Source organism: Trachurus trachurus (genome assembly GCF_905171665.1).
Source record: "Trachurus trachurus genome assembly, chromosome: 17".
NCBI classification, from domain to species: domain Eukaryota; kingdom Metazoa; phylum Chordata; class Actinopteri; order Carangiformes; family Carangidae; genus Trachurus; species Trachurus trachurus.
Window position 1 is genome coordinate 27,665,272 of NC_139900.1, and position 14,143 is coordinate 27,679,414.

A 14,143-nucleotide genomic window follows, 5' to 3' on the forward strand; every position below is an offset into this window, starting at 1 on the left:
AAAGATTTAGTGTAGGGCCCCATGGAGGCTTGGGCTGGCCCTGTATATACAGCGTACACTGTAGAACGAAATGTTGTTACATGTGGTCTAAGGTGCAAGACCTGTGCAAAGACACAGGTGTTGTGCAGAGAGCCACTGCTCTCCAGCTGCTGGGGGGAAACATCTGGCTCTTCAGCAGCTGGCTTATAGCTAAGTGTCTGTGTTATGTGGAGCTGGACAGGAGGAGAAATACCACATCCTCAAGCATGAGGACAAAAAGCTTGACCTAGTACCATTTCACTGAACGTGACACATACGGCACGTGGATTAAGGAGGTGGAGTCACCAGCTGTGACATAACTCACAGGCCCAATCAACGATACGCTCTTACACTGGGTTACAGGTGATTATTACTAGACACTCCTTGGTAATAAATGAACACACTATCTGTGTTTATACAAGCTATCAACCACACAGAAGGGCAGAGCCACAGATGAGTTCGCTGCAAGTCATCAGTAGCAGGGGTCACTCACTGATTTGGGTATGGTTAACTTATGATGCGTATTCCCCGCCTCATCTTCAGGGACTACACTGCCCCCACTAGAGTTTACTTACACTAAAGCTGCTGCCAAGAGAAAAATAAATCCACAATCTGAGTCAATATTTTCCCAGTGTGTGTTTTTATTTACCTAGAGATAAAGGCAACTGCCTGTTGCTGTGTATACTGGCTAAGCAGGGGACAAATGCACTTTTGAGTATTGACCAGAAAGGGAGTTACAGTAGTAGACAGTATACTTGACTTTACTAGACTCATAGACAAAGGTGGACTCTTTTTTTTTCATCCCTAATCACAAAAAGACACATTTAAACAGTACAACTACTTTCTGGTTTAAAAATACATTTAAAGCTCATGTCACATTCCCTTTGTTCATGTAACACAAAAATAAGAAGTATTAGCTGGTTATCTTTCAAAAATAATCTGGCAGACAAGAATTAAAACAAATAATTGTGCAGATGTAGCAGCTAATTTCTATGAGCACATGGCACTATTCGATCAGAATCAGACTAAAGAGGCGTACTGACCGACTCCGGTAAAGCAAAGGTGGAAACCACATCTGTTTTTTTTAAATGTGCAGCTGCACTGAAAATATGTCCAAAGTTTGTTAGATTTAAAGTAAGGCTGAAAAATCACAGACGTTATTAATGAGGTTTAGGCATTTTAAATAATGGACAAACAGTTGGAAGCACTTGAACCAACATAAAATTAATGAGGATCTTAAGGCCACAGCCCATTTTCAGCAGCAAGTCACATTCAAGTCATTCCTATGTTTTAAATTAAAAACAAAAACAATGAGTTGATAAATGATTTCTTGGCCTCATTCGCACAATTCAGCTTAGACCAGAAACATGTGTCAGTTCCTCCATGACCTCCTCATTTTAAGAATTTAAATCAAAGTTGTCTGGGAGCTCGACTGTGACATGAAGGGCCTGAAGCGACCGTCCATGTGTCAAACAACCCAGAGAATCACTAAAGAAAACTCCTCCAGCTTAAAACACTATAAATACACTCTGGCAATTATAAAAACTCCTGGGTGACACATGGCCGGTGCTATTTTGTTCCTATGTTACTATACTTGTTCTGTGAAACCTTTTACTTTCCTATTGCTGCTACATGAGAAGTGTTTTAGCTCGGCTGTGATCACCACAGGTTACATCACAATCACCACACCCAAACATAGGCCAGTTAGTTAAATACTCTAGTATGGATTTTCACTATCGTTTGCAAACTCAAGCTAACCAGGAAACCAGGTATTCATATTAAACTGAAAACAGTTATCTAAAAAATAAGTTTTCACACATTAGACTGTGTAACAATTATATCACATTAAAACTGACCTCATTAGGTCAATAAATCAACAGCAAAATAAAACTGATTGCTGCCTTAGTTGTTTCACAGTCAGACCTGAGGCCACATTCAGTTTGAAATCCACACTGGGTTCAATAAAAACTGCAAAGTCTGTTCATGAGTGGCTTCATTAAGGCCTAAATTGATTATATTTTATAATTAAGTTTAATTTGATAGTTTTAACCACATTTTTGCTTTAAACCACTTACTACGAAATCCATACATGTGATTTAGCTTATTTAGCTAGTAATGGTAGAGCAACCAATACAGCCCTGATTGCTGTGATGGATAAATGTTGACTGTATTTAATGTCAGTGAATAAAAGAAAAACTGGGAGGTCAGACTTTCACAGCAAATCAAAGAAATACTGGAGAATGAGCAGCAGTTGTGTATGTATGGGGTTTTTTTTTGTAGTAAGTGGCTAAAACATGAAAAATCACTGTAGAGATCCTAGATCAGCCTCAGCAGGATTTACAAATGAAATCTGACCCTGATCTGATCAGTGACGTCCTGCATACCACACTAACACTACATGTCAAGTCTATCGCTTAACAAAAGAAAAATGTGCAATTCCAGATTTCCCTACATAAGTGTTTGTGTGCTCATGTCAGTATTTATGATGCGGTGTCGTCAGGCCTCTTGAGCACTGCGCTGTATTTCATGGGAGCGCCGTCGGCTTTGAGCTGCACCTCCACCAATGTGAAGATGGAAATGACCTGTAGAGGAAACAACAGATGATGAACATGGCAGCAAACACTGACGCATTCAAACCTGCTGATAACAATCACAAAACACAGCTAGCTAGTCAAATTAGCAACCTTAGCTTGAGTCCTAATGATTTCCTGTTGTGTTTTTTTTTTTATCTTGCAATGCATTTACATTTTCTTCGTTTATCCTGGGGTGCACGGTGGCTCTGTGGGAACACCCTCAATTTCATTGTACCTTGTGCAATGACAATAAAGGCTCTATCTATTTTAAGAACAATCAAAGGTCTGATTCTTAGAGTATAATACATGGGTAGTTTAATAGAGATGTTTATCTGTGCCCAATAATTTCCATGTATTATCAAACCAATGATTAAAGAATTGGGTTTTATTATTACAGGACTACCATATCTGGGATCATCACCCACTACAAAACCCTTCCATCTCTCTGCATTTTCATTTCTACTTCTATTTTTGATTTCATTTCCAGCGGTTGTTTCTCTCACCTGCTCCACTGGAGCCATCTCTGCGTCCTCTGGTATCCAGACCAGAGTCAGCTCTGATTTCTTCCCCACCTTACGATGGTGAAATGAGTTCAGGCCCGCGACAGACTGAAGGTGGAAACAGACGGGTTCAAACGAGATTGTCACTCTGAACTAACATTGCTCTGTCAACTTGTTGGACGGTTTCGTTTCATACTGTCGACCATCGCCTTCACCTCCTCGACAGTTTTCTCAGAGTGAGAGACTTATTTTTTAGTAAATTAAGTCAAATTTCGGAAGATGAACTGCTATGATGCACTGAAAGCCAATAACATCTCTTATTATGTTACCTGCATGAGTTTGGGTTTTCAGATCATAAAAGGATACATTTCAAATCCCTAAACTACATTATAAAGAAAATGTATGCACATGTTTATATATAACTATAACTGAACTTGCTTTCTGCAAACCTAGTTCTGTCTCTGAAAAACTTAAAAGCAGTACTGGTATGTACAAATGTATACATTTATAACTTTGTGAGGGGCAGCTGACCTTGCAGTAGATGCGTTTCTGCACTCCGTAGCGGAGAACCAGCACATCAAAGGACTGATCCAACACTCCCATCACCATGGCCTCAGAGTCCAGGGGGCCGCACTCCTGTGGAGAACAGACTTTTGAGTTACATTACAGGCATCAGGCTGGATTTCTGGACACACTTTCTTTAGCTGAGCAGACTGGACAAGCTCCAACTGCATCCTCACCCAGTGTCAGAGCCATAACAAAGAATTTTTTAAATGAAGAAACTATGGATACAGCAGAAATGTATGTTTTCATGTTGTTTTCTGGTTACTCACCTTTACAAACACTCCAAAGAAGAGCTCAGAGCTGAGCTCCTGCACTCTCTTGGACACCGTCTTCTTGTCGTTACAGTGTGATGCCTGTTTTTGGACTTGTTTTGTTGACAGCCCGAGGTGAGGCCCACACTCTGTATGCAAGCAATGAGTGGACAGGCATGAACATAACGAGCATGAGCCACAACACATAAATAATTCACACCGATTTTTGACACATATGGTGGGAGCAGACAAGAGTGCAGAAACAACGGCAGAGGAAACAGGACGAACAAAACATCAACATCAGGTCTGAGGCTGCTCTGTTCTTCTCTGCATTAAAAACAAGTTGTGTCCTGCAACAGTCAAATCATTGTTGGTAACAAACAACATGTTCTGTTTTTCATTTCAGTGTGTGTGTGTCTACAAGAGCCTCTTTATAAAGAGGGTACTCACTGAGGGAAGAAGCCAGCAGCCGGTGCACAACGATGTCAGCGTAGCGTCTGATGGGCGACGTGAAGTGTGTGTAGAAGGGAACGTTGAGGGCGTAGTGCTTAAAAAGTGCCTCGTCTGTCACTTCACCTGTGCAGAAGTACAACGCCATCTGGAAAACACCAACAACCCAGGTTAAGTATGGAAACTCATCCAATATATAACTGTATATATTCTAGGAATTAATTATCATCAGTATATAAATACTAAAATTTGACGTTAAAGGGCCAGTGTGTGGGATTTAGTGCCATCTAGAGGTGAGACTGCGGATTGCAACTAACTAAATAACACTACGCTTGGTGTGGAGGAGAACTATGGAGGCCTTAAGGTGCCAAAAAGTGAGGAAAGTTCTCTACAACAATTGTTAGTTTGTCATTTCAGGGCTACTGTAGAATTATAGCAGCAACCCAACACCTATGTAGATATGAGGGGCTTGTTGTAAGACAACAAAAACAGAAGAGTTAAGTTTCAGGTGATAATACACCAGTGAAAACACAATTGTTATATCCTATTCCATTTGTGCCATAGATCGCTGTAAATACTACACACTGGTCCTTTAAAGTTTGTAAATCTCTCAATCCCACACAGCTTAAAGCTTCAGGAAAACACTACACTAAGTGGACCAAGCTACTAACCTGCATGGGTCTGGAGCACATGTGGGTGAGGACTTCTTTCCTGGCACTGGAGTACTCATCATCACCAATTGTAGTGTTGAGACTCTTCTGCAAGTTGGACACAAGGAGGAAAAACAGTATTTCAATCATTATACTTTCAGTTATGCATTTACACGACTTTGAATACGGCAGTAAAAGGTTTCTTCAATTACTGGGAAATGAAAATGTTCACATAAACCACAAAAAAAAAAGTATGGCTGAGAGGTTCCACTAAAACCTCAACTACTGGTTTTCATCTCCTCTCTGTGATCATACTAAAGCTGGCAAACATTAGGAGAAGCAACTGAAACCGTATCACATTGACAATTTAAATGTTAAACGTAATAAATTGTTGAATTAATTTGCTTGAAGACAGTCTTAAAGCTCAGCAGAGTGAACACAACACTTGCGCCTTTTAATATTTGGATTCAGGGCAAAACAGACAGTTTGGACACTGGACTATGTCTTCATTATGGGTACTGACATGCAACGCTCCTGCAGACGACAGGTCGATGTTGATACCCAACTGGTCACACAGCTCCTGCAGCTCGTCCACCATCTTGGTTTTTGGTGGAGGGTGACGTCTGAGCAGGGCCAGCTGAGGGAATTTGCGGTAGATGTGGTTGGCGGTGGCGATGTTAGCCAGCAGCATGAACTCCTCCACCAACCTAGAAAACAGAGTTATGGGCGGTGGTGAAATGGCCAGAGGATGAAAATAAGGAATGGGAACAGAGGAAGCCTGATATTTGCTCACTCCAGATTGATCGAAAAACACAGGTCAGTAACACCTCTGCTTTGTTAAATACGTGTTCATTTGGGAAGAGAAAAGCTACAGATACATGTACATGTGAGGAGGGTTTGTTACTCACTTGTTACTGTCTCTGTACTGGTAAATATAGCAGCCTTGAGGCATCATCGTCTCTTTGTCCAGAGTGAAAGACAGTTTCAACTGAAAAAAGAAAACACACAATTCATGTAGAGAAAATAATGTTAAAAATCTAAAAACTGAACAATCTGAGTTAAGTTGGCTGCTAGATTTTTTCATTTGGTCACCTCAAGCAAGCTTGTTTAATCTCTTTCAGTCCACTGTTAAGTTTTCTTTGATAATTGTGAATTTGTTTGAACACTGCACGCTGCACAGAATTAGTTTCCCACGTCCTATTTCTTAACCGTGACAGGAAACTTAACCTAAACCAGATGAACAGAGATCATAAAAAATATGAAACAGAAGATGAGCTAAAATGAAAATTACAAATCCACTCTACTCTGTGTCACATTATTGCAATACGTTACAATGACAGACAATTGTGTGATTAAATCGGAGACAATTCACTTGATTTCAGGCCACATTTTATATATTTTACTAATGACTAAATGACAGTTTTCCTACTTAGATTCTTCCAATAATAAACTTTTCCTTTAGTTCATCACAGCCCCCTAAAATTTTAACTGAAATGAGGAAGTCTTTTCTTATAAGACAAGTTATGAAAATTCCAAACTTTTCCAGATCCACACATGATTACATTTGGATTTGTTGATTGGATAAGAGTTATGGATCATCGCTTTCTGACATTTCTGTCATGCACCACTGTACATTGCTTACATAAGACAGGCAGCACAAAATCAACAATTACCAGACATGTGGGACTCACCTGGTCCAGTCTGAGCGCTCCACCTGAGAAGCGCTGAGCTCGAAGGTTCTTGGCAATAGAGTGCAGGTTGAGCACGGCCTGGTGGATCTCATCAATGGGATGCACGGGGTCCACGGGCGGCAGCTCCTCAGCTGAGAACATCTTCTCGGGGGCCTTGATCATGCTCTGAGCGTGGTCGTAACTCAGCTTCACACAGGAGCGGATCACTGAGCGGCCAAACCACTCGCTCAGAATCTGCAGGGCCGGGGCAAATCGAGTGACATCCGATGAAACGAATCGGAAAAACAGAGAATACGGCATCAATTTCAGCTCAATCAATCATCCGTCAGTTACTGCTCTTCTGACAGGTCCATGAATTTTTAATGATCGTACCTTCCCCTCGGGTGTGATTTTCCAAATGACTGAGAAAGTGAGTCTGTCTGTGAGCGGGTTGAGACTGCACAGCTCCTCACAGAGCAGCCGAGGTAACATAGGAATCACCTGGACGATGAGGAAATATATGAAAAAGATGAGTACTCCATCACACCACAACATCTGTATGTTCAACTAGCGGGTTGAAACATGAACACATATGAAGCAGACCATTATTTCTGAAAACAGTGTTAGGGAGTATTCACCTTTTGAACCATGTACACGCTGGTTGCTCTTTGGCTAGCAACGGCATCCAGAGTGTTGTTCTCCTCCACAAAATAACTCACATCAGCAATGTGGACTCCAACCTCAAAGTTGCCTGTGATGAAAATATTTATTAGTGAAAAATGCTGTAACCAATACCTCCTTAAAAGGATAGTTCAACATTTTGGCAAATTGGGCCATTGCAAAACTCAGGTAAATTCATGCAAAACGGCTGATGCGCCCTCCCGTCAGAGGCAGTTTTTCAGCAAGCAGTCTCTGAATTTCCCTCTAAAACAACTCTGTCTGGTAACGTTCCATTATTATCTCATAGCGTGGTGAATGGTCACAACTTGTCCACCAGAGCGTTGTGGAGTTGTTGGATTGTGTATTTGATGAGTTTGATGAGGGAAACCAAGAAATCCCATTAGCCTCCATAGCGTAGCTCTGAGCAGCTCACGGCTCTGCTCCACTGTTCTAAAAATAGCTTGCACCGACAATTAAAGGTAACGAACCTACTGCTATGACTATAGGGATTATGGCAAATGGGCCAATTTGGCAAAATGTTGAACTATCCCTTTAAACATCATCAACATCATCGTCATCAGGCTGCGGTTCTTACCATCTGGGAGTTGTTTACATGACAGGGCATCGTCAAGATCTCTGGCCGTCGCTGGATCGATAGTGAAGATACACTCATTCCTGCATGATATAAAACAGGACTCTGTTAATGATAGGAATATTTGGCCTGAATTTATAAACTCGTATCAATAGTCTGGTTGTACACTATAAATAAATGTGTAAATATCTTCACCTCAGGTCCTTCCTCTGGCTCATCTCCTCGGGGGGGATGGTCCACGGCAGGTTCTTGGGGAGGCAGTCCAACACCTCATCAGAGAACTCAGAAAAATCGACATCGTACTCAGTGAGGATGCCCTCCGTCTCCGGCTCGATTTCCCCAGCCTGACCCAGGGTCTTGGCAAGTCGACTGGAGGGGGGGGGGGGGGGGGGGGGGGGGGGGGCAATTAGAGGCAATCAGGACAGTTGTCGAACTGGAGTCATACTGTTAACTGTACTGTGCGTCTATACACACCCTTCTGCAAAGTTGTTGTCAGCTGGCCAGTCCGTGATGCGACAGATGAACAGGGTGCTGGCGTAGTCCCCTGGGCGGGAAGTGAAGTCTTCGGGACAGTCGGGCAGGGGGACGTTGATCCGTGGGACCCGGTGGTCCACGGGGGAGAACATGGCAAAGGGCTTGTCTGGTAGGAACTTCAGGAAGCCTGTCGCAGCTCTGGAGTGTTTCCTCTCAACGATGTACACCACCTTTAATTTATTAGAAGAATGACCCGTTAAGTTATGGCCAAAAACATGTTTCGTTAACATTGACCTTTAACTTTAATCAACAACATCTAATCACTTCGTCCTTGAGTCCAAGTGAACATACTGCCAAACGTTAGGTATTGCAACAACATAATTGCTTCTGAACATAGCTAGCCACTTTATTATAAGTCACTTAATGTTCTTAGTGGTAGCACTGAGTGGTTACACTTTATATTAACTATGCAAGTCAGAGTCAGAGTCATTTATTTGCCATTTGCAGAAAATCTGCATGGGAAAGCACTTGCGAGAGGACAGGACTATAAAACAGACATAGGTGATAAAACAGTAAGTTACATAAAACCTAAAATAAGGTAAGTTAAGATAGAAGGACACTGCCCCCAGATATAGGCGCCGTAGACATCTCAGTAGAAATACAATGTGGAAAACATTCATCCTAACAAAAATAAAAGAAGAAGACAGAGCTTCTTAGAAGTGCACAGTGGAGGTATCCATGTTTCAGCACCTCTTTCAATAGAAAAATAAAAATAAAAATAATAATAATAATAATGATAAAGATAATAATAGTAGTTAAAAGCTTCTATTTGACCCCGAGTCTGGTTGCTTTTCCTCTGTGCTGCAAGCCGTCCGCCTGGCCATGTGCATTTGTTTACAACAAAGCCGGCAAAAAATCAACACATGGAGCAGTGTCTGCCTGCTCTGCAATCCTGAGTTGGTTTGTTTTTTCTGTCTAGGATGAATACAAAATAAATGAATAAATAAAAAAGGAGAGGAGAGGAGAAGAAAAGGTTGAAAGGCAGAAAGAGTGACAGAAAAGCAGGAAGCTCACTTTAGCAGTCTTTTGCAGTATTTCACCATTGGGCCGTGGGGCTGGGGGGTCCTCCAGTTGCCCCCCTGTTTTCAGATGAGAGGAAACATGAAGATGGAATAGCTGATGTATTATTCTTATTTTCTCTGTACATGGACACTCATCAGAAAAATAAATAAACATCCCAATACAGTGTTTATATTGCCCAATAACAAGTATTCCGGACCCCACACCTTGTGTATTTCCTGAGATTTATGATTTATTCACTATGTCTTCCTGTGTCAGTGAGGGCGGTTTTCTAAAATGTGCTGCAAACCTCACCTTGCTCAGTACAGTGGTCCTCCACAATGACATCAGGCTTAGCAGCATGCTCTGCTTTCTTTTGCATCTTTTGTACCATGTGCTCTTTCTGGGCCTCGGACTCACTGGCACCTTCACAGTCAGTATCTGACCTCACAACCTGGACACACAAAAACATCAATCACACGCTGTCTGATCATTACTGGTGTGTTTTACTGTGTCATACTTAAATTACACTAGACAGAGATAAGCATGTCTATTTTACCTTCCACTGCTCCTGAGGTAGGACTTGCACCACCACAACGTCTCCATTCAGTGCTCTGTTGCGAGATACAATCCCATCCAGGAATATATCCCACGTGTCATCCTGCAAACACACATGAGGTCATTCATTTGCTTTCTTTGTTATTTTTGACCTAAACATTTCAAAATGGTTGTTAAGGTGATTGTTAATATACTGAATTCATATCCCATGCCACAAATGTATTCACCAAGTGATACACAGCGTTTTTACAGACAGGATGTTGAGGGAAGAAATCATGATATGTCAAATTTATAATCAAATCAAGATACTAAAAAACTTACAGGAGATGGGATGAAAGCTTCATGGTACTTCTTAGGGTTGATTCTTAGTTGTCCCTGCAGAGAAAATATGCAGACTATGACAGTGAACTTGACCTTAAACAAGATAACCTCAAGGCTAAATGATTGAGGTATACAGCTGCCGCAGGCTTCAACCCTACTCATATCAATTCACTGCTAATTTACTTGAAACAACAAGGACATCAATATGGGTCCTGTTTTGAAAAGCTGACCCTGAACCTTTATTTAAACTCTGTCCCAAAGTCAAATTCAAAGTTCTATATATTTACGAAGGTTTGACAGTGTGTGTTAAGATACGTAAAGCTTATTTTAAAGGGACAACAAGGAGTTTCTATTTGGTTATAAAAAAGTCTCACGTTAATGTGGATGAATCTACGCTACCCACACTTGTTAATGGGCCCATTTTCGATAAATATATCGTTCTGTCTCTATCGTTATTTTGTTATTATTAGTGGTGGCGGAAATGCTGGTCGAGCCGACCAGCATTTCTTTACTTGCGGTTTCACGGCGAGTCATGAGAATAACACCACCGAATCGCCGTTTATGGTCGGAACTACGACGGTATGTGAACCTCTTTGAACCTCTGACTTGAATTCTTAATGAATGAAAACATGAGTCTGTCTTGCGCCGGTCAAATAATTTCACGGTGCGCGCGGAGGCTCATAAATGTAGTGTGAAAACGCTTCGCTTTTCCAAAACTCCTCGTTGTTCCTTTAACGTTTCATACAATTACATTACAGCAGTAAGTATTCCACCTTGTAAGAACTATGAACATGGAAAAGGCTGGGAAGAACAGAGGTTAAAAAGGACACAAGATACAGAGCGTCATGATCCAGTTTGCCATTGATAAATTTATAATTACATATGAAAGTGAAGTGAATACTCAATAAGCATGTCTATATACAGTATATATAGTACCTGGATGAGCTCTCCTCTTTTAAGGCCATGGGAAACCTCCTCAGATGTCATGTAGGGTTCAAACACTTGCTTCCTCGGCCCCCTGCCGCCTTTGTTCTTACGCTTGTCAGCAGGAGAATTGGTAGTTGAGGCTGGGAAAGAAAAAACTTGTGGATTTACTCTCTCATAGTGCATTGCATGTATTAAGCACATTATCATGAATACAATCTTGTCTATACCTGCTGAGAATTAATATCTCAAAACTAACCTACAATTTACCTCGAGGCTGCTGCATTTTTTTGTCTTTACCATGAGGAGACATGGGCCTTGACAACTGAATGTCAACCTTAGTCCCTTCTCTGCTTTTCTCCTCCTCTGGATGCTTTGGCAGATTCTTTTTCTTCGATTTGGCCGCCTTGTCTTGATCCTGTCCACTTGCACCGGCTTTCTTTGGAGACTGGGGACGACCGACTAACATGTCGGCCCCCTTTGAGTCCTTGTTTTTCTTCTGCTGCTTCTGGGATTTATTCATTTCATTAGGCGCTAAGCCGGCGAGCTCCTCTCCAGACTCTACGTCTCCATCGTGGCTGGTGGCGGTGTCCCTCCTCTGTCCCCGTCGCTGCCTGTCAGGCATACCTTGCTTCCTTTCACAGTCCTGGAGAGTGTTGCGGCTGCTTAGTTTCTCCATGTACAAGGACAGTGAAGTTTCCTCCGCTTTATTTCTCAAGGAAGAGGGGGAGAAGTCACTGGAATCAGAGAAATCATTAGGCACTTGGTCCCGTTTTCGCTGTGGTATGTTCAGCCTGTCACTCTGGGCTTTGAGCAGCGTGCTTGGCCCATTTCCCTCCCTTTGACATGACAAGTCCTTGGCATATTGTTCCAGATACAGACTGAACTTGCTGCTGCGGTGCTGGCTGAGAAGTCTGGCATAGGCATCTTTCTGAGGAGGAGTGCTTGACTGATTCTGGCTGCGCTTCGGCTCTCGACTCTGATTAGCCTTCTTGGACTGCCGAGGAGAATCCATATGGCAACCTTTACTAGATGCAGCCTGTAAAAGAGACAGTCATACTCCATGAGTGTTGACATTAGGATCTGAAATAATGAACATAACTTTCAGACCAGCTGGCTGTAACTGAGCATCAATGCATATAATTCAGTACAGTCATAAATGAGAAGAAAAAGAAGAAAGGCTCAACATCTGAAATTAATCTGGTGAGATGAAAGCAGCTCTTCAGCAGCTGGCATGTTGCTGACTACTCCACTCACCTTACATCATCTAGATTAGTCACAAACACAAACAAACGTGACTGAAAGTTAACCACGTTTGTGTTAGCTAAGTCTTAATTCTGTGGTATTGAAATAACGCGACAGAACAAACGCTTTATTATATATTTGTTATCCTGTTTTGTTTAGGGCTCAACCACCTCAGATTGCCTTTATCTCAGCTAACAGCTAACAGCTACCTAACGTTACAGATGTTAGCATTAGCTGGCAACTTACAACGCCAAGTGTTGGTTTAACGTTAAATAACTACCTGTACGTAACACAGACCACAACCCTGACCACGACAAACCACTCCACAGTACACGGACAGGCTGTCAAACGCCAAGTGTCACACATTACCTCACTTACCCCGGTGGAAGTTGTGTAACTTAGCTGTCGCTCAGAGCTAAATGCTAGCCCACTAACTGCTGCGTTCACTTCCTCCGTTGTCAAGAATGGCTACAGTGATGATGCGTTTGGGTGCTGTGGGAAATGTTGCAATGGGTCGACTCGACAGTAGCTACAGAAACGGCCCGGTGGGAGAAAAGATTATTTACAGTTTGTCATATATTAATCATACAATACGCATTGTTTTGTTGTATTTCTGTTTGTTTTTCTTTTTTGCCGTCTGTGCAGTATTCTCCTGTCCTTTTTTTTTTTTTTTTTAGCCTAGGTAGCCCAGTGTGATTCTTTTAGACGGCACATATTTACCAGTGTTGTTGTCAGTTCCAGTGCTCACTGTGGATGGAGCAGCTGTTCGTCTCCTCTGAAGAATCCTTTGTTATAGAGTCTATATGGTAGAAACACCGGGCTGAGCTGGTGTGGACTGTTAGGGGCCACAAGCAACCTTTAGAGGGCAGCAATGACCAAATATTTCATTTATTTGCCCATCTACTGAAGTTGTGTGTGTGTGTGTGTGTGTGTGTGTGTGTGTGTGTGTGTGTGTGTGTGTGTGTGTGTGTGTGTGTGTGTGTGTGTGTGTGTGTGTGTGTGTGTGTGTGTGTGTCAGTTATGCAAACATACAGATGTTACTGGTTCAAATTTGCGGACTTCACGCGTGGTCCACGCGAGACGGCACAAGACTCACGCATTTTTTTTCTTTGGCGAGACAAGAGGTTTTAATGAAAAGCCTCAATGTGCCAAAACAACCGCCAGGTGGCATCTGTGAGAACGGAGGACGACAGGCGGATGACTCAGTGATCTGTGCAGTAATCCACAGCTTAAACTCTAGGCTATTAAACTAGAACTAACTACTGTATACACTGCCTAAATCACAGAAACTATTGTAATATGATAAAGCCTGTCTTGCTTTATGACTTGATGATTATGTATCACATATCGCCGCGATTAGGAGTGGCGCTGTTTGTAAATGACCTTTAATATGAGCATAGTATTTTTATAAATGTGTTTTTATGTTTACTTAGTAACATTCTTTAAAGCCAGGCTTTTATTTTTTATACATTAAGCAGACGGATATTCAGGGCTTTTATTTTGAAAGCGTCTCGCTGAGACCTCGTACATATCCGGGGCTTCGGAGTTTACCGGCAGAAGGAAATGTGTGTCTGCATGACTCTGCAAGGCTAAAAGAGTGTCTTCAATGCTAAAAGCAAGCAAAGTGTGCCTAA

The 14,143-nt window shown here is 42.0% G+C and overlaps 1 protein-coding gene across 1 annotated transcript; it reads right to left on the reverse strand.

The window, feature by feature from the left end:
- Window positions 1-650: 650 nt before the first annotated feature.
- On the reverse strand, window positions 651-12,969 carry dis3l2 (DIS3 like 3'-5' exoribonuclease 2). Its single transcript, XM_083992155.1, has 21 exons — window positions 12,879-12,969; window positions 11,535-12,303; window positions 11,277-11,407; window positions 10,341-10,394; window positions 10,021-10,122; window positions 9,777-9,915; window positions 9,477-9,541; window positions 8,403-8,632; window positions 8,124-8,297; window positions 7,932-8,011; window positions 7,315-7,427; window positions 7,070-7,177; window positions 6,698-6,931; window positions 5,915-5,994; window positions 5,530-5,713; window positions 5,028-5,114; window positions 4,357-4,504; window positions 3,925-4,055; window positions 3,623-3,727; window positions 3,095-3,199; window positions 651-2,600 (listed from the first exon to the last, which is right to left on the reverse strand). Exons 2-21 carry the CDS (start codon window positions 12,277-12,279, stop codon window positions 2,499-2,501), a joined length of 3,117 nt encoding a protein of 1,038 aa, XP_083848281.1. The 5' UTR covers window positions 12,280-12,303; window positions 12,879-12,969; the 3' UTR covers window positions 651-2,498.
- Between the last annotated feature and the right edge of the window lie 1,174 nt (window positions 12,970-14,143).